The sequence below is a fragment of the Rhinolophus sinicus genome, chromosome 1 (assembly GCF_057876585.1).
Source record: "Rhinolophus sinicus isolate RSI-liver-muscle chromosome 1, RSI-T2T, whole genome shotgun sequence".
NCBI classification, from domain to species: Eukaryota; Metazoa; Chordata; class Mammalia; order Chiroptera; family Rhinolophidae; genus Rhinolophus; species Rhinolophus sinicus.
In genome coordinates this window covers 105,562,109-105,589,752 of record NC_142501.1, presented here as the reverse complement: position 1 = coordinate 105,589,752, position 27,644 = coordinate 105,562,109, and the positions used below count along the sequence as shown (strand labels likewise).

Genomic DNA, 27,644 nt, shown 5'->3' with positions numbered 1-27,644 from the left:
GCCTCTGTAACATTAACAATCATCTACTAATTCATTTTTGGGTGGATTTAACATCTAACAAATTGTTTAGTTCAAAGAGGGACAGAATTAGATTGGCAGGCTCATGTTTTTTCTCTCACTTTCGACTGAGGCACTTTATCTGCCACTTCCTAGTTGTAGTCCATGAATTTGGGAGTAAGTAAACATCGATTAAGAAGTTTAACAATTAAATTTTAATTATATTCTAATTTTACTTGGTTCATACTGGATTCGCTAGGTGGCACTGGAGCAAAATGACACTCAGAGGAGACGTTCTCGAGAGCAGAATGACAGAATGTTGCAAGACGCAATTCTGACTAACAACTTTTGCAAACAAAAGGAGAAAGAAATAGATGTTAAGAAAATAATTCTGAGATATTTTGTTTAGTCATTTTCAAACACATGTGTATTTGTGTGCGTATATGTTTTTTAGAACCAACACAGTACATATGGGAAATCTTCACGATTTTAAAAGCATATGTATGTGTGTGTTTGTGGGTCTATGTGTGTGTGTCTGTGTGTATAAGAATGTTTGTGTGTGTGTGAGAGTGTGTGGGTGTATAAGAATGTGTGTGTGTGCGTGTGTATAAGAGTGCATTTGTGTGTGAGAGAGTGTTGTGTGTGTGTGTCTGTATGTGTGTGTATAAGAATGTTTGTGTGTGTGTGTGAGAGTGTGTGGGTGTATAAGAATGTGTGTGTGTACATGTGTATAAGAGTGCATTTGTGTGTGAGAGAGTGTTGTGTGTGTGTGTGTGTGTGTGTGTGTGTTCTATGTGCAGGGACATTTTTGGTCCGTTGCAGTAAATGATGTTCTTGATTCAAATCCATTTATGTCCAACAGAAAGTAGTGACATTGACAGTGGTCTCAGCCATACAGAAGGCTTTCAATAATTTTTGTAAGAATCTACGAGCTTTCTGTAATCTCAAAACTATTGCTATTATCAATAGGTGTTCCAGTGTTCGGCAGTGATTTTATCCCCTTGCTGTATTAATACAGAGATTAGTTTTCACTTCCACTGATGCTAATGTGTAGCCAGGCCGGAGACCATATTTTGCATTCATTCTCCTCCTTCTGAGAAAAGTCACAATTTGCTCCCAGTAGCATCCTATTTCAGTACAATGAACTTCCGAAGCAGATGATATGCCAGGATATATCCCATGATAATTTACTGATGAGAATTTTATTCCCAGTCTAATAGGTCAGTATGTTTCCCCCTATGTCATATTTATAACTACTTTAAACATTATGAAGAGGAAATCAAAGTTACTGAGCAGCAAATAACCTCGTGAATTTCTAAGACCCCTTCAATTTATGTATTAACACAAGGGGAAACACTGGGTTTGGTGCGAGAACAGTGTTGTAGAGTCTGAAGTCCTGGGGAAAATCCTGAACGTGCTGATCTTTTCCATCTCTCTGTGTCAGATTGTGACAGATACTGAGTTCATCCATGTATATAACAACTTAGTGTAATGCCTGGATTTATCAGTCATTACGAGATGTAATTTTCATAACTGACTATGAAAATATTGGGAAATTAGAATATCTATGGAATAGTCTCAGAAAAAAGAACTTTAGGAAATTTAATGTATCCGAACATATGCAGAGTTTCTACTTTTACTGTGGATTTACTATATTCTCAAACTGTAAACTCTATTTTAAAGTGCGTGTCGATTTCTTAACCATTTATGCCTTCTCATTGTGTATCTTTTCCAAATCTGAGACTCTTAAAATTCTCTTTGGATTTGAAAATTCTGTTTTTCACTTTCATGGATTCAGCATCTTATATTAAATTTTTGAACGTTGGGAAATTTATGCTTGTATAAAGTTGGAGATTTGGGATACCCATTTATTGCAATCAGTGGGATATCCATTTATTGCAAGCTTTTCATTGTACAAACATATAGGTTCTTCTGTAATTTGAGAGGCTATCACGATATGTCATTTCATTGAGAGCTAGCTACAAGTCTTTTTTCTTTTACTTAGGTTTCTGAGAGTCATGAAAAACAAAAAGATCTGATGCGTGAAATTGCCATATTAAGACTGGAACTAGACACAGCTAAAAATAAGCATCAGGAAATGGAAAAAAAGTATTTTGAGGACATGGCAGTTGTAAAAGGAAAGACTGACCATCTTCAAGACACAATAAAACTAAATGAGGAAACGCTAAGGGAAACAATGTTTGAATATCATCGACAGCTGAATGTTCTGACAGCTGAGAATAAAAGACTAACCTTCGAACTGAGGAGTGAAAAACAAAACAGAGAAAGACTGGAAACAGAAGTTGAATCCTACCGTTCTGAACTGGCTACTGCTATCCAAGCTTTTGAGCAGCGTCAAGAATCCGAAAGATACATACAGCTTTTTCTCCAGAGAGCAAGAAAGGAACTGTTTGGTTTACGGGACAAACTGAATTTCGATATGTCTCACCTCAAACATAACAACGAGATTCTTTCTCAACGACTTTCTAACATTGAAAGTAAATTCAGTAGCCTAGAAACTGAGTTCCACCACATAAGAGATGTTCTTAGAGAAGCTATGAATGACAAGAGAGCAATGACTATCCAAAACCAGCTTCAGGATATGGTAAAATTATGTCAAACTCAGTCTGAGAAACTAGACCGTGCGTTGGAGGAGCGCAATAAGGAGGTAATCAGTCGCTGCACTGACGTCATTGCAAGGCTGCATCGGCTCGGAAACCCTGAAGCAGGAAGAGAAGTAAGTGTCCACAGAGATACATAGTTTTCAAATTTCCTGCAAGAAAAGGCAATGTTCAGATCTTTGACGATGGGGAAATGTTGAATGTCGTTGAATATTAAAACTATGTATGCTACAAAGGTATTTGCTGTCGCAGCTTAAAAGCATACATTGTATCCAGCAAATAAAAATTAGACCTGCGAGGTGCTTCACTTTGAGGAAAGACATTGTGTTGCCCTTAAAATTCCAAAGCAGAATTTGTTAATACATATAGATTGATATTATCAATTTAGTCTTGTCCTGGTAAAATAATAATTGAATATTTCTGTCACCACAGTCTAATACCATTGTGAAGCAGATCAATAGATAGGCTCCTGTCTCCAAAGTTTTTGGAGATTCAGGTTCCATTCAGTGCATCACCTAGACAGTTAATCCTAGATTTCCCAGATGACCCAAAGTGTAGACGCTGTCCCTCAATATATTGCTTCTTTCCTTCAGTAGCATCCTATACATTTAAGTTGTTATAATCTGGTTGATAGTCATGTCAATTTGATTTACATATGGAAATATTTCCTTTTCAAATAATGTACTCTTATGATCGCTCAACTCTTTACAGGAAGATACATTTTCATTAAATCACAATTTGGGACAACTGTGCTGAGTTTTAGCGAAAGTATATGTGATTTAATCTTCCCACTGCTACATTTCTTTTTCTTTGAATGCTTTTTCAAATGATTTATTCATATTTCTGATCAGAAGGCCCAATTACTATCATTTGGACATAGGTTTGTCCAATTCAAAAAGAAAGAATTGTAGCTGTCTGTGGTTTATTAATTTGGCATTGGATCTCCATTTTCTGACGAGTGAGGGGTGGCAGGATTCACGTGTAACCGGCGGGGAGGTCGAGGCCAGGTTCCATGGGACCCTGAAGGCCGTCGAAAGGCGGTTGTTTTCTTCTAAGACATAGGAATCTCTAGGAAGGATGTGAGCAGAGGACTGCATATGTGAGGACCTCTGAAGTCAATCTCAGCCTGAGATAAAAAAGGGGCACACTTTCCACAATGTAGAATGTGCTACCACGAGTGCCACCGACGCACCCATTTCCCTTCGAGACGTCAGTAGACTGTAAAGCTCTGCAGACTCATCAGGGGAGCACGGCAGTGGGGCTGAATCGGTTGTTCAAATAACCTAACGGTGATTGGGGATAACACCTTCTGTGTCTCCTCGCGGATTCAGTAAACAGCAGACTGTCCGTGAGAGGAAAAGAAGGTGCATTGATGCATGCGGTGATCTCTTTCACGTTATGTGTTATATTAACACGTTAGACTTACAGCTTATCAACGTAATTTAGTATCACGTGAATATAAAATCAGTAACAGAAACATCTTCCTAGGTGGTTGGGACACAACTGCAACAAGAGCTAGCTGACAACCTAAACGAACAATCTCTGCCAGAGCCTTCACTGGAAGTTATAGCACATGATCGCATGAATCCAGAAGCTGAGAGACAGGATCTAATGACGACATCAGAACAAATGAGAAGACAGGTATGTATGAAACCTAACATGTCAACAGTTAAGCTCTAGCTGATTAAATATATAAAGTGTTTTAGGATCCTGATTTTCAACGGCGGCGTCTTTTGTATTTTCATTGCAATTAATTTATTATAGTTTTATGGTCTTTATAATGCACTTACTCCTTAAACTCTGGCTTTCATTCTGCTTTGTGTATTATTTTATTTATTTGTATTAGTTTATTATTATTGTATATTTTTTCTTATAATGTATATACTTGAGAAAGTTGAGAAATATGCAGCATTCCTCATAGAAGTCGACAGACTTTTTTTTTCTACCAAACAGTATTTTGTAGTGATACTTCCATTACCATGATGAGGCAGCCATTTACAATCAGAGGACAATGTTTAATAGAACAATACGGAAAATTATCTTATTATTGCCACATTTGTGAATGGTTATAGAATCTGTATATATTTCATGGATATCAGGCTAACTTGTACAGAAAGGTCATGATACAAACCAACAAAGTCAGCATTTCCTTAATTTTCTTTCCATTTTAAAATATTGTAAAAGTATGGGAATGTGTAGATCATTGAGGCCTGCACACCCACAATAGACGAGATCTACATCCACTATTGGATTAAAAAAACAACAAAAAAACTGACTTTATCAGGCCGTAATTCACATATTACATAATTCGCCCATTTAAAATGTACGATTCAGAATCTCATGCAGAGATTCAGAGAGTCGTGCAACTATCACCACAGTCAATTATAGAACATTTCCATCACCCCCAAAAGAAGCCCCGCATCACTGAGCTGTCACCCCCAGCTTCCCATGTCCCGTGGCTCCAGACAACCACCAATCTACTTTCTGTATTTAAAGATTTGTCTATTCCGATATTTCATGTAAATCACACAATCTGAGTTCCTCTATGTCTCGCTTCTTTCACTTAATATCACGTTTCCAGGGCCCAACCCTGTTATAACCCATGTCAATATGTTATTTCTACTTATTGCCCAACGTTACTTCACTTTGTGGATAAAATACGTATCCGTTCATCAGTTGATGGAACGTTGTGTTGTTTCCACTTTTTGGCTATTAATAATTCTGCTGTGAACATCAGTTTGCAAGTTACGGTGGGAGCCTATGTTTTATTCCCCTGCCCCGGGACGCCCGGCTCCCACGCTCTCCTCTCCGTGAAGCTTCCTGTGGCTGCTCGAACTCTCACTGAGCTTCTTCTCCTCAGCACTTGTCAGCCAGTCTGTGCAGAGCAATCTAGCCCTGAATTTTACATTGTTAAAATTTTCTTCATGAGCGATATCTTGTCTTTTACAGTATGAATTTGTCTAACGGGAAATAGTATTTGATATCATGGCTCCTATCCTTGTATAAATTGAAAATATCCGCTGAACAGTAGATAGGATAAAATCAAATATTCTAAACCACACCGATACTTTCCTCTTGGAGACATGGATATAGTTAAGCTTTTATTGAAAACGTATCTTAAACAGTTAAATAGAAAATAAAGCACTTAATCTAATAGAGAATTATTCAATCAAACGCTCAGTGCTCCCATGTGTAAAAAAAAGAACAGGACACCGGCCTCTCTTCACTCCTCAGTCGCACTGGGATGTGCAGAGATTGACAGCACGTGAGTAACTGGGAAGATCTGGGGACGGCTTTTCTGATTCACCCGAGCATGTTGCTTTCATCTGCTTCTCAGAGCACTTGGGAACGCAGCCCAGCATACACATTCGCTGCGAATGAAGTGATCCGGGAAGTTGGATTTAGCACTAGAGTCCATTCTTTCCATGTCAGTGGCTTTACCCTGCCTCTCATGGTCATGTGCACTGTACGCTCAGTCCCGAGGTGGTTTCTGCATTATAGTCCGTGGTCTTTGCCCACTGAACAGTCCAGAACGAAGTGTATTGGTGTAGAAGTAACTCATGGTCGTTCGCAGAATGAGAAAGTATTCACAAGACTCTGCAAAGTGAGAAAGCATTTATTGAAAGTCAGGCAGAGAGAGAGTTTTCTACTGGAACTGGCCAGGACAGTCTGACAGAGAGAACTGCTGAGACAGAGGGTAAGAGAAATACTGGCAAAAGGAGTTTTGCCAGGGCAGAGCCCGTTGGAGACAGATGCACCGAGGAGAAGTTGTGCTGGGGTTTTATATTTTTCCATGCAGCGTGTAGGATGATTGTCAGCTTCAGGGGGGCTGCCATTACAATTGTCTTCTCCCGGGAACTGTCCTGTTCCCATCTGTGATGGATGTCTGCTTGCACAGTGCTGCTCTTTGACTGGGAACTGTTCTCCTCGCACCTGTGATGGATGTAAGGAGCTTGTCAGCTTGCAGGTGCAGTGCCGGCCAGCGCCTTCAGAGCCAAGCAGTTAGTGATTAAGCTCGCTCCTGCCAGCTCACAAGCCCGCACCTGTTAACTCTTTACTTGTCTCAGCACAAAATAACTGGCAAATTATTACAAGCAGACAAAAATTACAGCTAGCTAGTGGTATTGGTAAAATTTTTATGAAGGATGGGGGCTATATTCTGGGCCTCACGCTCCCCATTTGCTGCCGTTGCCAATCGTATGAAGAAGGATTTCAGTGTAACTTGTGCAAGAGACCACTTCCATTGGCATACCATCTGTACAAAATCTCACATTTTATCAGAATATTAAAACCAGTGACAATAATAATGCTAATTTCAAACCCTTCAATTTTACTACGTGCCACGTCTTCTTCTAACTACTTTACGTGTCCTCCCTAATTTAATATTCCCAACACCCAGTGAGGTCAATGCCATTATTATCTCCATTTTACAGATGAAGAAACTGAGACCCAGAAATTTTCAGTACGTTGCTCAAGGTCACACAGCTAAGAACTGGTGGCCTTGAGATTCAAACACAGGCATTGTGGCTCCTAGGTAGACATTGCCCCTAAACTAGTCCAATAAATATCTGGCTGTCCCCAGAGCAGCCTGTTTACTCTCATTATCACAGCAATGACCATGGTCGTTCCCAAAGGTGAGTGTTTGATATTAGAATTGGTGGGGTGCTCGGAATACATCGTGTTAGACTTTGTAGGCCATAAGGTCTCTGTTCTCACAACTGAGCTCTGCTGTTACAACGGGAAGTAGCCATAAACCAAATGTAGATGAAGGAGTGTGGTTGTGTGCCAATCAAATTTCAGTAACACAAAGAGGTAGATTTGTACTAGATCTTCAATAGTTAAACCTAATTTCTTCTGTATTGTAGTTCCAAGAAGCACGAGATCAACATGCAGAGGACTCAAGACGTGCAGAGAAGATGCAAGATCCTGTGCCAAAGTATGATTTACAGCAGCACAGACAGTCACTTGAATAGTTATGAAGTGGACGTGTAGTAGAGCATGAGAATTACATCAGTTATAATAATAAATTCATGAGTGTTTACGTTGGTTAAAATTTTAGCTTTGAGCTACTTTGAAGAGCATAATTGGTGTATATTATTATCTCTAAATCTTACACATTATCCACAGAACACTACAAAAATTGCACACTTGCTCAATCACGTGCTTTTCAAATTGTAAGATTTTACACAATTGGAACTTCAGATGTTTGTCCAGAGATTATGTGGTATGTTTTTAATCAATGTGTGAAAATAATTATTTCCAAATGTACATTTTAGGCTAGAAAATGAAAATATGGATTTCCAAGTGACAACCGCAAAGGAAGCCGGCATAGTTAAACAGCTTCAGAGACTCCTCTTACGTATAAGTTCAGTAAGTCAATCTCCTGGTTTCTGTCATACTAAGGGAATGTTCACTTCGGTAGTAGTAGCACCTAAGACTATTTTGCACAATCAGAAAACTGTCATATTGACAGTCCTTGTTGACAGTAATGTAAATCGTCTTTACAGGGGTAAGCGTCTGAGTTCATAAAATTAATGAATTCTGTAGTAAGATTTTAGTAGAAAGAGATTGTGATAGTCTAAAAGCAGTATTTGATGTATACGACAATGTGTTTCTCCATTCATTTCTCCAACATCTGGGATTTCCCAGCTTTTGGCTATTGTCACTAGTGCTTCCGTTCACACTGCACTACAGATGTTGTTTGAGTCCAGAAATCTGAGTAATGACTTCATCTAGAATGCTGAGTTTCTCTTATAATCTAAACTCTTCAGTGAGACTTGGAAAATGAATTCCTTATCGTAGTCTAATTTGTTTCCTTCATCAAGAATGAATGCGAGTTCATTATGCACGTGTTTCCTGAAAAGTACATTTCTCTTTGTTGGATTTTCAAAAAGAAAAGAGATGGCAGTGAGAAAGTAGACACGGCTGTTCAAGCGGGGCCTTCCATAGTCACATAATGCTCCTAGCATTGCAAGTTTAGCAACTAAGATTTTCATTCACTTGCATTATCAGACTTTCGAAGATGTAACAATCTGGTCTCAGGAAAGATTGATGTGTCATCCAGGATGACGATTTCCTGATAGATAGTGAAACCCATACCACTGTTTCCTAAGCAGAACGACATTCGCCTGCCATCCTCCTGTGCCCTGTAGGAGAGGCTGCCTAGGATTTCCAGTCAGAAGATTGTACTGTGAACCCTGAGGTGGACTGCTGAGGTGGATGCACCTACCAGCTGGTGTCTTTCAGGCACAGTGGCCAGGTCTGTGCAAGTGCTTTAGACAGACATGCCTATCCAGGGAAAGAGAAGATTATGTTCATGGGTCTGCCTGTGGCTGAAGAAACTTAAAAACTGTCTGGACTTCGTATACCTTAGTGACATTGTGGTAGTGTACTTTTCATACAAATGACGTGACAATAGGTTGATAAGGAGCCTTCCGTGAATGTGAGTGTCGGAAGTTGTGACCTTACTTTTTTAAAGAGAAATCCATTGAGGAATTGATAATTGAAAATTTGGGGATTCAGTGGTTGGAGAGCGGTGCTCGTGACACCAAGGTCACCAGTTCGATTCCCACATGAACAAGTGAGAAACAATGATTTCAGCATGGAGCTGAGCCACGGGTGGATGCCCGGTTGGCTTAGCAGTTAGAGTGCAACGCTCATAACTCCAAGTTGCTGGTTCGAGTCCCACATGCACCAGTAGCTGCGCCCTCCACAACGAGATTGAGAATGATGACTTCACTTGGAGATGGGCTGCACCTCCCACAACAAGATTGGAAGGCAACTAATTGACACGTAGCTGATGGGTCCTAGAAAAATACACTGTCCCCCAATATACCCCCAACAAAAAAATTGGGGATTTGTGGTCCACATGGAAGAGTAGGTAAATGTTGTGCTTGCCTCCTCTCATGACCACATTGAAACTACAATGAAACTACAGAACTGTCACCACTGAGAATGACCTGAAATACAGCGGAACCAAAGTTCTACCTCTAAGGATATGTAGAAAAAATTACCTCGAGACTGGTAGGAGAGGCAACAAAATGGAACAGGCTGGTCCCACTGCCCCATGTGACTGTTAAAAACATCAGGAGGGATATGTTGGTTATGACGAACATGTGCTGAAAGAGCGAAGGGTCCCACCCCACACTATGCTCCCTAGCCCATGGTTCCAGTATCAAAGAGAGATGTCCCCATTACTTCTGGCCGTGAAAACCAGTGGACATTGTGGTTGGGTGAGGAGGATGACTAGAGTCCCAGGCCATCCTCTTACAGGGCTTGGGCAGAGACTTACTCACTGACGGGCTCACTTGTTCTGAGCTCCAGCCTGGAGCAGCAGCTCAAAAGATGCCAGGGCCATAAGGGGTTGTCTGGCCTCAAAGCGAAGGCTGGAGGGGCAGCTTTGTCTGAGACAGAGGTACTGGGAGAATCCTTAGTTTCTTTCCTGATCCTTCACCCTTCTGCATGCAGATCTGGGTGGCCGACACATCTGAGTCTCCTCAACCTGAATAACACTGTGCAGTCCTTCCCTGGTGATTCCCTAAGACCCCACACCACCCACCATGCAGGCCCACCGAAGCCCCAAGCAGTGTCTTTCCACAAAAATGACATGTCTTTTTCATGCTACTGACATTCGTCAAATCTCTCAAAGTTTCACGAACCCAAACAAGCAGCATCTGCATTCAGCATATCCTTTACTTCTGAAGCAGCTGCGGCACCTGGCCTCTGTTCACAACTTGAATTCTCAAAGCCCATCCATACGCAGAGCATGCGGTGGCCATCTGCAGACTGCTCTGTGGCACAAGCCAGGTGGCCCCAGGCAGGGCGAGGCTGCCGCTGAACTTGGACTGTGGTGGGGCCCCTCCCAGACGTCCTCAGGGCAGGATAGTCAGATTGAGCGGCAGCATCTCCAAGTTGCCGACAAAAAGACACACCGAAAGGGCGCCCTGTGTAGGCACCAGAGCCCTGCTGAAGCAAATCCTGCTCTGTGGGGTCACCCCTGCACAACAGCTCCTCCACTATGGTCACAGCCAGTCCTCACAACCCATCAGTCCTAGGGTCAATCCCTCCCTTTGACATGCAAACAACCACCAGGGCTGAACTACAACAGGAGATCACACGCAGTCCACACAGAGGACCTCCTTCCAGCATCCGGCTCTATTGAAAACGGAGAATGCGCCACTGAGCCCCACAGGACACCTAATAGATAAGGCCACTCTAGTAGGACTGGGAGACATAGCCGCCCAACCTTATACATGGAAACAAATATGGGGAGTCAGCCAAAATTTGGGAGTTAAAGAAACATGTGTCAAATGAAAGAAGGGTACAACCTCCAGAAAAAACCTGAACAAGATGGAGACAATCTACCAGATGCAGAGTTCAAAGCACGGTTTATAAGGATGCTCAATGATCTCAGGGAGAACAACAACAAAGAGATAGAGACATTAAAATGGAGATCGAAAACATAAAAAAGAATTAGTCAGAAATGAAGCTACAGTAACTGAAATGAAGAATACCTGAGAGGGAATCAATAGTAGATTAGATGAAGCAGAAGTACTTCATCAGTCATTTAGACATAAGGTAACAGAAAACAGCTCATCAGAACATCAGAAAGAAAAAAAAAGAAAGAAAAAAAAATCCAAAAGTGAGCATAGTCAAGGGGCCTCATGGACAACATCCAGCTCATTAACATTCACATCCGAGAGGTACCAGGAGGAGAAGAGAGAATGGAAGGAATTGAAAACCTATTTGAAGGAATAATGACTGAAATAACCAAGATAATTGGTGAAGGAAATAGACATAGGAACCCAGGAAGTGCAGAGTCCCAAACAACATGAGCCTGAAGAGGACAACACCAGGACACATCATAATTAAAATGCCAATGTTTAAAGTCAAAGAAAGAATGTTAAATGCAGCAAGAGAAAAGCAATTAGTATTCTAAAAGGGAGCCCCCACAAGACTCTCAGCTGATTTCTGAAAAGAAGCTCTGCAGGCCAGAAGGGAGTGGCTACAGATATTCCAAGTGATGAAAGGCTAGGTCCACAACCAAGATTCCTGGACCCAGCAAAGCTGTCATTTAGAATCAAAGACCCAATAAAGGGTTTCCCAGACAAAACAAAACAAAACAAACAAACCAAAACAAAACAAAAACAAAAACCGAAACAAAAACAAAAAAGCACTAAAGGAGTTTCTCATCACCAACCACTATTACAAGAAATTTTACAGGCACACTTTTAAGGTAGGGAAAAAAAATTAAAAGTGGGAATAATACAGAGCCAACAAGTATATATCTATCAACCGTTACTTTCAATGTAAATGGATTAAATGCGCCAAACTGAAGATAGGGTGGCTGAATGGGTACGAAAATAAAACCCTTCCATAGGAGTATGCTGCCTACAAGAGACTCATTTCAGATCGAAAGTCACAGAGACTGAAGATAAAGGGAAGGAACATAGATTTACATGTCAATAGAAACAAACAACAACAAAAGCTTTAAGAGGAATACTTACACCCCACAAAATAGACTTTAAAACAAAGGCTATAACGAGAGTCAAAGAAGGACGCAGTCATCCCTCTTCTGGGGTTTATCCAATAAAACCCCAAATGCTACTTGTAAGGGACATGTGCCTCCGTGTCATTGCAGCATTATTTACAATAGCCCACATACGGAGGCAGCCTGGATGTCCATGGACGGATGAATGGATAACGATATATGCATGGGGTACATATATACAATGGAACATCGCTCGGCCGGGGAAGGGAATGGGTTCTTGCCATCTGCGGCAGCATGGAGGGACCTGGTAGGTATTCTGCTGAATGGGGTATGTCACGTAGAGAAAGACACTTGCAATGTGATTTTGCTCATCGGTGGAATTTCAAGAACAAAATAGACAGTAACAAACTCATAGATACAGAGAACATTTTGCTGGTTGCCAGCTCGAAAGGGGGTTGAGGAAGAGGGTGCAAAAGAGGAAGGCATTACAAAGTACACATTGGTTGTTACAAGTAGTCATGGGGATGTAGGGTATATAACACAAGGAATGTAGTCAATAATACTGTAATGACAGTGCATGGTCTCAGGACGGTACTAGATGTATCTGATGATAGATGGGAAGGGAGGTGGGAGCAGGGTGAAAAAGGTGAAGGGATTAAGGAGTACAAATGGGTCGCCACCAAATAGTCATGCGGATATAACGTAAAGCATAGGGAATAGAGTTTATAGTTAACACTGTGCTCATGACTAGGTATAATGCTAGGTGGCTGTAGACAAGTCAGTGGTTCACTTCTTATATAAATATCTAAGCGCTGTGCTAGACACCTGAAATTCATATAAAATAATATCGAACATCAACAAAATTGAAAAATGTGTAAGCATACCTCAACTGATTAAGCTCATACAAAAATAATAAGGGACTGCCTGCAGGGTCCTATAGGAATGAGGTAGGACCTTGACATAGAATGATTAGCCACCGTAAGCTCTACCCTGTGAATCAAAATTGAATAATGACAGCTTTCAACCAATTCAGCCAATAGCCATCACTTCGCTTGAAGGCTCTCAAGTCTTGAGTCTCCCCTGGAGAAACATTACCTGGGTTAAGGTATTTGATCCGCACAATGTTGAGAGAAAGAATCTGGACTGGGAAGAAGGGATAACTCCAGCTTATTCAAGCCTGCAAATGAGATAGTTGAGTGTACATGTGAAAGGCATTTCAGAAGAAGACTTCCATAGGTTAAGTCACGTTTCTATGGAATAAAAAATTATTCAAAATAAACACACACATAAACCCCATGGCTAAGAGTGGATAAACTGCAGCTTGTGAAAAACATTTGCATTGTAGGAGACCAACAGAACGGAGAGTGCTGGTCACCATCTCAAGAGCCAAAAATAACACTACACTCAAAAGTAACACTGATAGGAATGAACCTCAATTGGACAAGATGAGCTGATCCACAGCACGTCATGGATTCTGAGTGCGTGGTTGGGGACACTGGCCATGAGAATGAGAGGGAAGAAAGGAAAGTACAGATGACCTTAGCAAAGGGGTCAAGGCTGCAATTGTAGATGGGGAATCAGGTTGGCAGCATTGGGATTTAAGAAACTGAGAGAATTTCAAAGGAGGAATAGAAAGGGTCAAGGCCTGACCACCAGGGCTGCTGTTTACAAATGAATTGGGGTTAGGAGACCATAGAAAGCATGTAGGCATTCTTATCAGCTGCTGCTGAGAAGTAAAGCAGGATAAGGGCTCCAGAAGGAGAGGACCCTCAAAAACGTTTTAGTGCACTGATGGCATGGGAAGTCAGAAGCTTATGTAAAAGAAGAGAGTAAGTGGTGAGAATAGGGGTCTGAGGCCACACCTTAAAGAAGGTTGGAGTCCAATGGAAGGGGAGGAGGATGACAGATAGGAAAAGCTGCAAGAATGCAAGAAAAGTTATGATTTTACGTAATATAGAGATAAAATGCTCTTTGATCCCAAGGTCCAACAGTTTACTACCTAGGTTTTCTTCTATGCAGTTTATTGTTTCAGGTCTTATGCTTAAGTCTTTGATCTATTTTGAATTAATTTTCGTACATGGTGACAGACAGCAGTCCAGTTTCATTCTTTCGCACGTGGCTATCCAATTCTCCCAGCACCATTTATTGAAGAGGCTGTCTTTTCTCCATTGCATGTTTTTTGCTTCTTTATCTGTCCATATTTATGTGGTTTTATTTCTGGGTTCTCAATTCTATTCCATTGGTCCATGTGTCTGTTTTTCTGCCAATACCATGCTGTCTTGTTTATTGTAGCCCTGTAGTACAAGCTAAAGTCAGGGAGTGTGATGCCTCCAGCATTGTTCTTTTTTCTTAGGATTGCTTTGGCTATTTGGAGTCTTTTGTGGTTCCAAACAAATCTGATAATGTTTGGTTCTACTTCTTTCAAAAATGCCATTGGGATTTAGATGGGGATTGCTTTAAATCTCTATATTGCTTTGGGTAATATGGCCCTTTTAACTATGTTGATTCTTCCAATCCATGAGCACGGAATGTCTTTCCATTTCTTTGTGTCTTCTTCAATTTCTTTTAAAAATGTCTTGTAGTTTTCAGCATATAGGTGTTTCACATCCTTGGTTAAGTTTATTCCTAGGTATTTTATTCTTTTTGCTGCAATTGCAAAAGGAATTGTTTTTTGTATTTCTTTTTCTGAAATTTCATTGTTAGTACATAGGAATGCAATGGACTTTTGTATGTTGATTTTGTCACCGGCAACTTTACTATATTCGTTTATTGTTTCTTACAGCTTTTTGGCGGAGTCTTTAGGGTTTTCTATATATAGCATCATGTCATCTGCAAAGAGTGACAATTTAACTTCTTCATTCCCAATTTGTATGCCTTTTATTTCTTTCTCTTGCCTGATTGCTCTAGCAAGGACTTCCAACACTATGTTGAAAAGCAGAGGTGATAGAGGACAGCCCTGTGGTGTTCCTCAACGTAGAGCAAAGGGCTTCATTTTTTCACCATTAATTATGAGATTAGCTGAGGGTTTGTCATATATGGCCTATATTATGTTAAGACATTTTCTTTTTATACCTATTTTATTAAGTGTTTTAATCATAAATGGGTGTTGTATCATGTCAAATGCTTTTTCTGCATCAATTGATACAATCATATGATCGTTGTCCTTTATTTTGTTTATGTGATGTATCACATTGAAGGATTTGAGGGTGGTGAACCATCCTTGTACTCTGGGGATGAACCCCACTTGGACGTTGTGAATAATCTTGTTAATGCATTGTTGCATTCGATTTGCTAGAATTTTGTTTAGGATTTTTGCATCTGTATTCATCAGAGATATTGGTCTGTAGTTTTCTTTTCTTGTGTTGTCCTTACCAGGTTTTGGTATCAGGGTAATGTTGGCCTCATAAAATGAGTAAAACAAAGTTTGATATTTAGAGTATTCCATTTTCTTCAGCACACTTACTTTCTCCATTCCCATATTCCGGTTGAGACCTTCACTCTCCCCATTTTTACGTTTTGGTCACGACAAATTGTCCCCGTTGATGGTGGTCAAATAGCCTCCTTTAGTATTTCTTGTAGTGCAGATCGTGTATTAGAAAATTCCCTCAGCTTCTGTATGTCTGGAAAGGTCTTTATTCCTCCTTCATATCTAAAGGGTATCTTTGCTGGATATATTATTCTTGGCTCATAATTTCTCCCTTTCAATAGTTTGAAGATTTGGTTACACTGCCTCTTGGCTTGTAGAGTTTCTGCTGAAAAATCTGATGATAATCTAACGGGCTTTCCTTGTAGGCTACCGTCTTCTTTTCCCAGGCTGCCTTGAGGATTCTATCTTTGTCGTTGATTTTAGACAGCTTCAATGCAATGTGCCTTGGAGAAGGCCTGTTGGGATTGAGGCAATTAGGTGTTCTATTTGCTTCTTGGATTCGAGGATCCGGTTCTGTCCACAAGTTTGGGAAATTCTCATCGATAGTTTGTTTGAATATATTCTCTGTTCCCTTCTCTCTTTCTTCTCCTTCTGGTATGCCCATTATTCTTATATTGCTCTTTCTGATGGAGTCAGAAAGTTCCTGTAGAGTTCTTTCATTTCTTTTAAATCTCGAGTCTCTTTCTTCTTCTATCCGTGTCATTTCCAGGTTTCTATCTTCAATGTCACAGAGTCTTTGCTCCATCTGGTCAACTCTGCTACCTAAGCTGGCTATTTCATTCTTAATTTCTTCTATTGAGTTCTTAATCTCCAGAAATTCTATTTGGTTCTTTTTTAAAATTTCAGTCTTTTTTGTAAAATGCTCATGTTGTTCTTTCAATATGTTTCTGAGTTCATTAAACTGCCTTTCTGTGTTTTCTTGCATCTCGTTGAGTTTTTTCAGAACCACAATCTTGAATTCTCTGTCATTTAAGTCACATATTTCCATATCTGTAAGTTCCTTTTCTGGAGACTTTTCACTTTCTTTCTGAGCTGTCTTGTTGCCTTGGTTACTCATGGCAATTACTGATTTATTATTTCTCTTCCTAGACATCTACAGGAGTGGCTTCTGCAACAGGTAGATCAGAAGAGGTCTTTCTTTTGTTTTCCAGTACTTGTTGGTAGAATTGTTTTATTTTCTCTCTGACAGTAGTCTTTTTTTCTCTCTCACACTGTAGTGCTATGTTTTCTCTGCACTATTCCAGCTTCTCACACATTGGGGGAACTCCCTGGGTGACGGCTTCTCCTCTGTAAATAGTTTGCCTGGGTCACAGGGTGCAGTGTCCCTGTGGGTATGCGGAGAGCTTTTGAAGTTCCAAAGCTTTCCCTGCACCAGATTCAGAGCCCATGTGGTTCAGCAGTTCTGTTTACTCCTGCAGGGATCCGCCCAGAGAGGTGGGGCCAGGGGTGGGGTGAGTTGTGAGACGTGGCCCAGAGCAATGGCTGCGACCACCACCACAGCCGGTCCTGCTTCCACAGCTCCCTCCCCTTTGCCGGAACTAGTTGGGCTGCGAATCTGTGTCTGAGGTCCACAGTTCTCAGAACAGCAAATATTCTGTTCTTTTGCTCTGACATTGCTACTGTTCCGCTTTTAGCATCGGGCAGGTGGGACGGGGCGAGCTCTGGGAGATTGGGGAGGGGGCGGCTGGTCTCAGTGCCTCAGGATTCCGTTCTCTGCTCAGCAGTGAGGGCTTAAACCACTGTTTTGAGCCTTCTTCCCTCAGTCTTTTCTCCAAAGTCTCTGCCGTGAGCGTTGGGTTCAGCCGTGTTATATGCTGTCCCCTCAGCCCTGTGGAGCCCTAGCGGAGCCCTAGCAGTCCGAGTTCCTCTCTCTCCCACAGCTGCAGTAGCTCCGGGATGCAGCGAGCTCGGCGCACTGAGCCAGGTCTGCGTGCTGTGCCTGCGGGGCTCCGTCTCCGTGCTTCTCCCTTCCTTCCTCCCCTGTCCGGCTGGCGCGACTCGGCCACCTTTATGACCTTTAGGTGAATTCTGCAGTGGGCCTCTTAGTCTTGCCTGTCTGCTGTGCAGGGAGTCCTTTGTGGCGTTATAGTTGTTCCATTTGCTGTAAATTCCAGGGGAGATTTGCAGAGGCTCACCTCACGCCACCGTTTGATGACCATGACTTGCATTTTTTAAAGTTGCGAGAATAGCAAGTGGAATTTACCATTACACAGCATTTTAACACTGAAAATGTGTTGGGGCACACCTACCTATAGGTTGAACACTGTTCTAAACTAGTTCATGTGTTTCTCTGGGGATGTCAGACTAAGAGTAATTCAAAGTAGGAGAGACAGAGAAAGGGCTATCAGCGATGCAGACGGCTTCACGGGTAGTACATCCTGACTTCTGCAATGGCTGAACTAAGAAGATTCCTGAGGACTGCACTGAGACATACTTAGTAAACCAGGTTAGAGATTTTTAAAATACCACAAAGCTATTTTCAAGCATTTGCTGTCACCACACTTGGACAATACTCTGAATACCCAGGAGAAATTTACCCTTTGGCACTGAGGCATCGTTTTGAGCAACTCCCTCTAGGGGAGAACAAGAAGTCTGGTTGGTGATCAAAAGGCACTCAAACAGCTCCACAGGCTTTAGCTTATAACAGTGTTACCAAGGCTTTGGAGGTGGGACCTGCCCTTTCAGTGTTCCGCACACAGCCTCGGGCAGGCAGACCACCTTATTTTTAGCCACCTTGTCAATTATACTGCCTTTCACGCCTCTGTTAATCTTTCCCTATTTAACATGTATACCTTTGTGTAGAGTAGAAAGATTAAAAAAAAATAGTTTTTCTCAAAACCACCTGTAGTGATAATAACAAAGGTCTTAACCAAGAAAGTACATTTACCAAGTGCCAGAATGTGCAGGTTAAGTGGTAAAGGTTAAGTTCACTTACTAGCATCATTTTCCAAAAGTATATTATTTATTTTATTTTCACTCCTACTAAGCACATGAACCTGTCTGGATCAGAGTTATATTTTGGAGGCAAATTAATGAGCTAGTTGATTTTCTCTGACTCTTTGTTTTGACTTGTGTGTGTACTTTACTTTCCAATGATATTCAAAGTGTGAATTCCTCCAGGTAGTCTTGTTTATATTCTTCCAGTTTCATTTGAAAAGAATCTTGAGAAATTTCACTTTGAAGAGCTCAGATTCCAGACCTTTAATTCTGAGTTCCATTTGCCTTCTGATGGAAGCATTGTTATACACATTTAACTGTTCTAAGTTTTCTTGAGCACTGGGTACAAAAAGAAAGTGAATGTCCAATGCTTCTGTAAATCGTTTGTGTGATGCACGCTTAAAATGTTCTCATTAGTTATCACCAGAGAAATCAGAAGATGCAAGAGTGTAAAGGCAGAAGCAATGTACGAGAATATGCTTGTGGTAATTTTTCCGTTAATTAATTTTTGGTAGGAAGGAGGTATGGTGTTTTTAGTATTTCTGGATAAATTGAAAAACGGTTGATGTGAAATTCAATGCCCGCGTTCCAAGGCAGACGTTGATCCCTTGTGAGGCATTGGGTTGCCCAGTCATGCAAGCCTGAATAAGAGATGAAAAAGCACCACCCTGTCAAGACCCAGAGATAAGTGTCCCAAATCACTACAGAATGCCTGGAAAGATTTATGATATAGGTGTGATGATGTGAGGTTGGGCACAAGTGCGCTACATGGTAAAGAGAAATCTGTTTTGTGTTATAAATTTTCCTACAGTTCACCCCCAACATAGATAATACCTGTGCTCGGTGATGTTGGTCAACCAAGTTTATGTGGAGGAATGGAAGACTTCTTTGAAGGAAGAATTTCCTCAATTTCAGCTTGCTCGGTTTAACTAAAGATTTTCTCCAATACGTTCCCTGTTCTGTGATTAGATATGTTTATGCTCTATAGTTGATTGTATTGACTGCCATTAACAGGAGGTCTGATCTTCATCTGTTTCTTTATTTCTATTTGTGACTTTAAAGCTTGTACTTGAATTAGAAGGCTACTGTTTTGTTTCTCGTGCCTCAACATTATTGAGCTACATGACAAAGTTTTACATACTCATTTCCTCTAAGTTGTACTTAGAAATTGATGTAATTTTCCTGAATGTGAGGAAGTAGCTGGCATGGATTTCTAGACTCAATATGAAGCCTTATAGCCCATTCCTGGCCTGCAGCTTATCGGTTTTGTGACCTCAGAAGACCTATAATCTCTACGAACCTTGGTTGCCTCTTACGTAAAATTAGGGATTTTTTTACTAAATCCGTGAATTTGAATTGAAAAATATTTTTTACTCAAAGACTACTGATGTTCTTTAAAAAAAAAAAAAGCATGTCTGCAACTCTATTATATAAAACAGAGACCATTAGAGCTGCCCAGCTAACGGAGGGATGGAGACTCAGAAGCTGTGCAATCCCGCAGGTGTCCCCAGTGGAACCTGAGATTTCTACGGGACGTAGTCTGAGAACTGCCAGTTCTGAGAAGCCCCTTCTAGTTAAAACTCCTTTGCATTAAAGTTTGCGGATGCATTCTCTTCCTGTGTATTGTTTTCTCATCTTTCTATATTTTTGATAAATGGAAAAGGATAAATAAGACCCCAGACGTGTTCTCTTATTAATGTTGGACTTCAAGCTACTTCCACCGTGTGGACAAAATCCTCACCTTAGAAATCAACATAAAGGTCACAGAAGGAAATATTTAGGAAAAGAGCTTTTTAGGGGGGACATAGTAATAATGCTACATTGGTAGTTCCTTAATTCAAGTCTTGTAAATATGTGATTTGCAATTTATATTGTGTATTAACGGTAACAAAACTGTTTCATGGAAGGATTCTCCGTTCATCTGGTATTGAGTTACTGATTTCACAAAGCCTGTCTAGTAAGGTTGATGTCACATTATTCTGTTATAAGCCCTGTCTGTCAAGCTATCGACAAAATGGTGTTATGGAAACAGTCTCTGCAGATATTGGAAATCATGATGGCCAACAAATTTGTCTCCCCCCCTGAATTTGTACAGGGGTGGGGTGTCACATTGTGTTTGTCACTGCAGTGTCCACAGCTTCTGGATATTATTTTAAGCACTGCTTTGAACATTCAGGGAGAGGATAGCTTTCAGACGAAACATTTAAGTAAGAGCACTCTAGACGAGGACACTTGTAATATAGTTTGAAGTATCCCCGTACCTTTCGTAATTAAGTAGTCACTAACTACAACTACTTGAATAAAGAAATGTTTCTCTCATAATACAGACAGGAAAATAGTTTGGGTTATTCTTTCTTTCGATAGAATTGGCATCTGACATCACAGTAGCACTTTCAGCATTTTGTCTTTAACGTTCTACACTGAAAACTGATAACCTAGAACATACCTTAAGATTCATTTTCTAGAAGTGCAAGAATGGAAAGCTCATTTTAAGGAAAAGACCATGAAAGTAAAAACAAAAAAAGAAACTTTTATAAAGGGCAGTTTTTCTAAGGATTGCAAAGTAACGCATTCATTGTAAAATATGACTTGACCTGTTTAAACTTCTTTGTACCAATCAGGTCAAACATCTCCCTTGTGAAATTATGTGTATTAAGTAGACCAATATCAATCGTACTTTTGGTCAGATTAATTAAAATGGCATCACATACAGATGGTCTCTATAATTTAAAAACAAAATAAGGAGAAATTAATTTTATTTTATTTATGTGGGTTTTTTTTGTTTTGTTTTGTTTTGTTTGTTTGTCTGTATTTCCACATTCTGCACTTAGGTGTAGTCTCTAAAGGCATTATTTAAGGGCCTCGTTGGATAACCTATGTATCATTCCTACAATAAAGTCTCTTGTTTAACTTAAATACTATAACTAAGATTTGATGTATTTCAGATGGATCAAGAGTTGCAGGAAAAGATAACTAGAGAACAACGAGAAGACGGTATGATGCCAAATGTATTAATTCACGTTAGATATCATGGATATGTGGAATAAACTGTAAAGAGTAAATGGCATCCCTTTCCCTGTTCAGATAATAGATACTGCATTACATGTATTCTTGTGCACAGCAAATGAAAAAGGTGAAAGCAGAAACATTCATAGTGAAGAATACATCTCTTCCTGAGTATTTATCACATTGTGTATCTTTTTAAATATCTCAAGAGTCCATGTATCTCTTTTTATTTCTGGCTGTCCCCTTCCTTCGCTCTGTCATCCTTATGGAACTGTCGGCCTGCACAGTAAAAACTGGGCTTCGACAACTTCCCGTGTTTTTGCCAGTGATATGAGATGAGGCCCAATAACCAGACTCATCTAGTGATACTTACTGAGGCAATTTCAGTTCATATAGCTGTGACCTGCTGTGTGACATGTAAATCTTCAGTCATTGACTTTGTCATTGGTTTACCATGTACCCTCAGGAGAAACTCCAAATTGCTTTGCATGGAATAAAACACCCACATCAAGTTAGTTCTTGCCAAATAATTCAGACTTATGTCTTGCTTCGAGCCCGAGTCTGCCTCTTTGCTCTCGCATCTGGCTGAACTAGACAACTTCTCATTCCACAAGTGTTCTCCCCCACTCTAGTCTTTGCATCTGCGTCTTCCCTCTATCTGGCATCTTCTGTCCTTGTGCTTCAGGCATGTCACCTCCACCAGAGAGTGGACAATATTGACACAGAACCGGGATGTCCCTTGTGTGTGTTCCAGTCACGTCCTGTTTTGTATTTGTGTGGTATATGTGACACTGAGTGGAAATTGCCTGTTCATCTGTTACTTCAATTTATGGTAGATGATGGGTCAGGGGTGGACCATGTCATCTTCATCTTGTAACTTCAGTGCTTGTCATGTTACCTTGTTACTAAACGAATGAAGGATGAGACAACCAGAAGCTCTGATACTTAGCCCTAATACCAGTTAAGTCAGGGTGCAGCCGTGGGCAAATTATATCGAATGGTAATCTCCTGTTGTGCACTGTTGTCTCATGTAGGTTTTTTCATTCTCCTTAACACTCATACTTACTTGTATTTTAGATAAACAACATACTTCTTTCTTTGCCTTTCCAGGTGCTGCTGTAGTTGAACCTGAATTCAAGCGAGCGTTTCCTCTAACTGCTCTTCTAGTTCAATATGCAAAAAACAATATGTCCCTTTTGTGAATAAGAAGTATATGATGTAAAACACATATAGCACAAATGTGTTTACTGCACTATTTACATGTAATAACAATGTAATCGCATCGCATTAAACATAGTGCATGTAAAATCCTTGAGAAGGAGAATAGTTTTGTACCATATATGTGTAGGGAAATTTATACAGTACTTTGAACTATTTTTCTTGACATCTAAGTAACTTTGCAATGAGATGAAAACAAGCTGTATTGAGTGTTACATACTCAAACTGCTCATATACCAGCTGTTTACACAACACCCAAACAACCAACTTGTCATTCGTGCTTCGGTGGTGTTAACAGATAGCTTTTTTGTATTTTTCAGTTTTTGTCACTAAGTAGTAGCATTAATGTAAATGTTTCCTTTTCCTGAAAAGTTCACATACACAAGTGGAGGTGCTACTGAGCAGTGCGTGGCCTGTGGAGGTCTGGGACGTACCCCAGCTGCCAGGCTCGTGCAGCTCTAAGACCTTCCTCACCCCAGGGCCAGTGCACCCTTCCCAGGGCCCAGTGGGTGAGGAGCAGGGCACAGCTGCCTCCCGGGGCCTTCCCTGCTCCCTGCCCAACAGATCCAGGCATCATGGCTGCATTCTCCCCTGTGCCAGCCTGCAGGTGGGGAAGCCCAGGCTGGCAGTGACCTGGCCAGAGCCCGTCAGGTCTGGGATCCCCAGGTGGAGCCTTACCCCCCAGCCACCCCACCAACTGGTGAGGCCTGTGGCCCCTGTAGCCGTCCTGTGATGGCCAGCCTTTGTCTAGAGGAGGTGGGGTCTCTCCCCCACCCTGAGGGTGTTCTGGGAAGGAGCTAGGGAGCGCCTTCCCCCTCTGCCCCCCAGGATCCCTCTGCTTGTTGGGGTGGGGGAAGCCACACAGCCTGCACCAGTTGCACTGTGCAGGCACACTGGTGGTCCTGGGGAAGGGAAAAGCTGGTCAGAGCCTCAGGGGACAAGGGGCCCAGGGCATACCGGGTGGGGAGAAGTCAGGAGCTTGGCCCCAGATCCCTGTATGCTGACACCTTAAGATGCATCGACCCTATTCCTGGGACATGCTTTGCTATCCCTGGTGTCTGAAGGGGGGATTTGTCAGGGTGGGTGGTCCCTCCATGGGCCTGGTCAGAGCCTTCCTGATCTGCTCCAGGCCAAAGAGTGCCTGCCAGCTGCCCACAGGAGGGGAGTGGGCTGCAGGAGGACTCGTCCCTGGTGAGACGCCTGGAGCACAGAGGCTTTGATGATCTGTTCCTGGTGTGCTGCTTAGGGTGAGAACGGGGGTCTTCTGCAGGGTCCCCCGGGTGTCCACCCGGGAGGGGCTGGGTACTGGACGAGTTCCCAAACCCTGCCCCAAGTTGTGTGTGTTTGTGCGTGTGTGTGTGTGTGTGTGTGCGCGCGCGCGTGCATTAGGGGAGGTGCGCCTGCAGGAGCACCCGGAATCCCACCCGTGGATAAAGCAGCCCATCACAGGCCCCTGCTCACACCAGGGACACTGGTGGAGGCAGAGTGATGCTCAGCTCACAGTCTCAGCCTCAGCGCACCCCCAACCCTCTCCAGCTCCGGTCCCGCCAGAGGCTGACTGGGAACTTTCCTGGTGCTGCCCAGGCACCCACATGCTCCGGGCTTGCTCCCCGCTGCCCTTTCCCACCACACCCCACACCCCACACCCGACCCATCTTCCAGAGGCATCTCCGCGCCCGGGCTGCCGCCCTCCGTGGGCCAGCCAGAGCTGTAAGGGGAACCGGGCCGGGGGCGCAGAACCGGAGCCAGAGCCGGGGCGAGGCGCTTCCGTCCAAGCCTAAAGCTGTTCTGCCTCTGAGATGAGCGCACCGCGGGGGCAATGCCCGCTGGGACTGCTTCGGGCAACCGAGGGAGGTAAGAGGCAGCGAGGACCCGCGCTGTCCTGCGCCCCCCAACTTCTCAGTCTGAGCGCAGCGGGCAAGGAGCCCCTCAGGTACCCTCCCCGCCCAGCCCTGCAGTGGGAGAGGGGCCGCCCAGTCCTGGCTGGGACGGGGGCGGGTGGGGTGGGGTGGGGTGGGGCACATCTGTCTCTAATAAGAACAAACACCGCCCCTGGGGCCTCTGGCGTTCCCATAGCTCCGCTCCTCCCGAGGCGGGCGAGGCTGTCATTCCCGGGCCCTGTCACCACCTGTCCCCCTGCAGGTGCTGCCGGACCCACCACGACCAAGGCAGTGCTGTCGCCTGAAGTAATCCCAGTGCCCCTGGGCGAAACTGCCCGAGCCCTGTGGTGGCTACAGGACGTCCCGAGGACCCGTGGGGTGTCCAGGCAAGAGGCTGAGGCTGGGTGGGGGCCATAGTGTCCCTTCCCTGAGAGCCCAGCAGCCAAGCAGAGAGCGGAGCTGGGTGCTGAGGGGGAGCAGAAAATCCAGTACTCAGCACTAGTGGCCACTGTCTTCTTCAGCCTCGGGCAGACCACGCGGGTGGTCTGTAGGCCACAGCCTTCCTTGGAGGTCGGGGTACAGGGATTCCACCCGCAGACTCTCAGCGTGCGCCCCCGAGCTCATTGAACCGGGCTCAGGCAGGCGCCCTACAGGGCTCAGAGCAGAGGCGCAATGGCAGTGCCCTCCCCAACAGCTGGTCCGGGTCGCGCTGTACGTCGGGACAGCAGAGCCTCTTTGCTGACCGGAATGGGGTGGCTTGGGTCCAGAACTAGATCAGGATGGGAGAGGGTGGAAGGGTAGCCGGAGACCACCACGGACTTGGAGGGGAGAGGGCTCGTCAAAGGAGCAGAGGTTGCAACTCCCTGCACACCCGTGGGTTGCGCTCGGAAGGAGAATTCTCCCCAGGCTCACAGAAAGTCTGACCTGAGAGAGGACCCTGGCTGGGGACACGGAGGCACGAAGGAACTGGAGTAAAGGGGAGCTTTTTATGTGCCTTGTGCTTCCCGGCGCTGCAGGAGAGCCATGGGGCCCAGGAAGTGGTGCGAGTCCCCTGGTCGTTTTTCACCTTCCAGGCAGAGAGGCAGTGACCTCGGTGGCGAACCGGCCTTTCCAGGCTGAACTGGGCACTGTGCAGGGGGCAGCAGGCACCACACACTGGAGCCCCTTCTCATGGTGCTTTCTCTGGCGGGTGAGGAAGGGACCACCCTTTCTTTCCCTGGCCATGCCTCCACAGACTTTCAGAGAAGAGTCCAGAATAGAGCTGAGTTTTGCCAGGAGGCATTTCTGGGATGCAGGCAGCAGGTTTGCTGCCCCCCAGCAGGTGGCCTTTGAGCACTTGCAGCTTTGGTTCACTCTGCCTCCTGGCTGGTTCTCCCCAGTGGTCTGCCCAGGGAGCTGGTTGCCAGGTGGCCAGGCTGTGGGTGCTGAGCCTTCCCTGCCCCTGGACCTGGAGACCTGAACCTCCTGAACAAGCAGCTGGGCAGGAGGGTGCGGCTGAGGAGAGGAGGTTGACAGAGGCAGGACCCTGGATATAAACTTTCCCTGTCAGAGTGGAGGAGACAGAGGTGAAATGAGCACCACGTGTGTGTGTTTTTCGAGGTTGTGTGTTTAACCGATAAACAGTAAACGCAAGAGAGGAGTCTGTACCAAAAAACTGATAAGACCCATGTTTCTCATTTCTCAAGTCAAAAAATGGGCTGAGTCAGACACCGTCTGGGTGGGAAGGAGGCCTTTGTGGTCCAGCAAGTGGGCCGTGGCCGGAGGGCCCACCCAGGCATGGCAGCAGGCTTCAGTGCCTGCCTTTGTCCTCGCAGCCCATGGGTGGGCGTCTGTGGATGTTAGGGCTTGGGCCTCGGAGCACTAGCTGGCCTGGCCTTGCAGGGTTTCTGCAGGGGTGTCTTTCTCCAGAACTCAGCCTGGAGATGGTGGTCCCCTGATTTGGCGGAAATGCGGCCTGGTTGGGTGTGGTGATGCGTCCAGGGTGCCTGAAGGCCCTGGGAAAGATGGGGCAGGAGGCCAGCCCTCCTTGCATGTCAGTCATTTGCAAGCTCAGAGACTAAATAGGGAAGGAGCCCAGTGGGGGCTGCACTTCCTCCTGACAGCCCCTGAGTGTGATGCTCTGTCCCCTCGAGGCTGAGGGAATCCTTGAGCCTGAACTTGGTGTCCTGGATGTTCCAGGCAGGTCTGTGTCTCTGAGGATGTCTGACAGGGTTGTTTGTGTTACTCAGTGGAGACGAGGTCGTGTGGGCGGGGGGTGCGTCTCACAGGCCAGGTGACGCCCGGAGGGGGCGGGGATAGGTCTGGCACGGCCACATGCAGCTGTCCCTGTCCCTGGGCTCTGTAGTGACCCAAGGAGGATTCCCTGTGGCCCCAGGAGCTGGAAGGCAGCGAGGCCTGTCACTCAGGGATGAGAGCCGTCCCCTCTGACTGGCAGGGGGCGGAGGAGCTCAGATCCAAAGATGGTTTTACTTCAGGTTCCCTGGAAACCCCTCATCTGTCTATGAGGGTGGGCTCATCAGGGCCCCCACCTGTGTGGGGACGGCTGCTGACCTCCAGCAGACGCCATACTTTGGCTCGGGATGAACACTGGCCTCAGGGAGAACGTAAAACAAGCTGGCGAGCCCAGTCAGGTGGGGATCACATCCCTTGGGGAAGCCCGTGAGGCCTCCCCACAGGCTTCAGATTCCTGGTCGTTGGGCGGTGGGGAGGGCTTGTGCAAGGCAGGGTACTGGGAGGTGTCCCTGTGGCCAGGTTTTACAGGGACTTTGGAGGGTCCGGTAGCTGCCATGTGCTTCCCAGGTCTCAGACTCCCTTCTGCAAGCCGCTGTCCTGTCAGGGCACTGGCCCTCCTTCCCTGGAGCCACCCGTGCCGCGGAGGGTAACCTGGCACCAGAGATAGGATAACGGGGCCTGCTCTGGGAACCTACATGCATAAAGCAACACTTCGCTTCAGCCCTGGAGGCTGGCACAGTCCGAGCCAATGTCCTCCAGCCATGGTGCCTCCAGCAGCTGGAACTCAAGAAGGGGCCTTCCATAAGCCCTACGTCTTTCCAGAACCCCCAAGGGAT

General features: G+C 44.1%; 1 protein-coding gene across 12 annotated transcripts in view; it reads left to right on the top strand.

The window, feature by feature from the left end:
- The window catches only part of LOC148759163 (ankyrin repeat domain-containing protein 26-like), a 101,446-nt gene extending 78,644 nt beyond the window's left edge, over positions 1 to 22,802 (top strand). For 4 of the 12 annotated variants that reach the window (XM_088799965.1, XM_088800138.1, XM_088798844.1 and 1 more), the window contains exons 9-14: positions 2,003 to 2,734; positions 4,107 to 4,259; positions 7,484 to 7,554; positions 7,895 to 7,988; positions 21,418 to 21,466; positions 22,589 to 22,802. In XM_088799965.1, coding sequence (XP_088656091.1) covers positions 2,003 to 2,734; positions 4,107 to 4,259; positions 7,484 to 7,554; positions 7,895 to 7,988; positions 21,418 to 21,466; positions 22,589 to 22,680 — 1,191 coding nt within the window. In that variant the 3' untranslated portion in view covers positions 22,681 to 22,802. Of the gene's footprint in view, positions 1 to 2,002; positions 2,735 to 4,106; positions 4,260 to 7,483; positions 7,555 to 7,894; positions 7,989 to 8,443; positions 8,710 to 8,731; positions 9,110 to 12,258; positions 12,416 to 19,283; positions 21,389 to 21,417; positions 22,009 to 22,588 lie in introns of those variants that run through there. The other 8 variants (XR_016021733.1, XR_016021766.1, XR_016021786.1 and 5 more) reach the window with 8 other exon arrangements.
- The last annotated feature ends 4,842 nt before the right edge of the window (positions 22,803 to 27,644 follow it).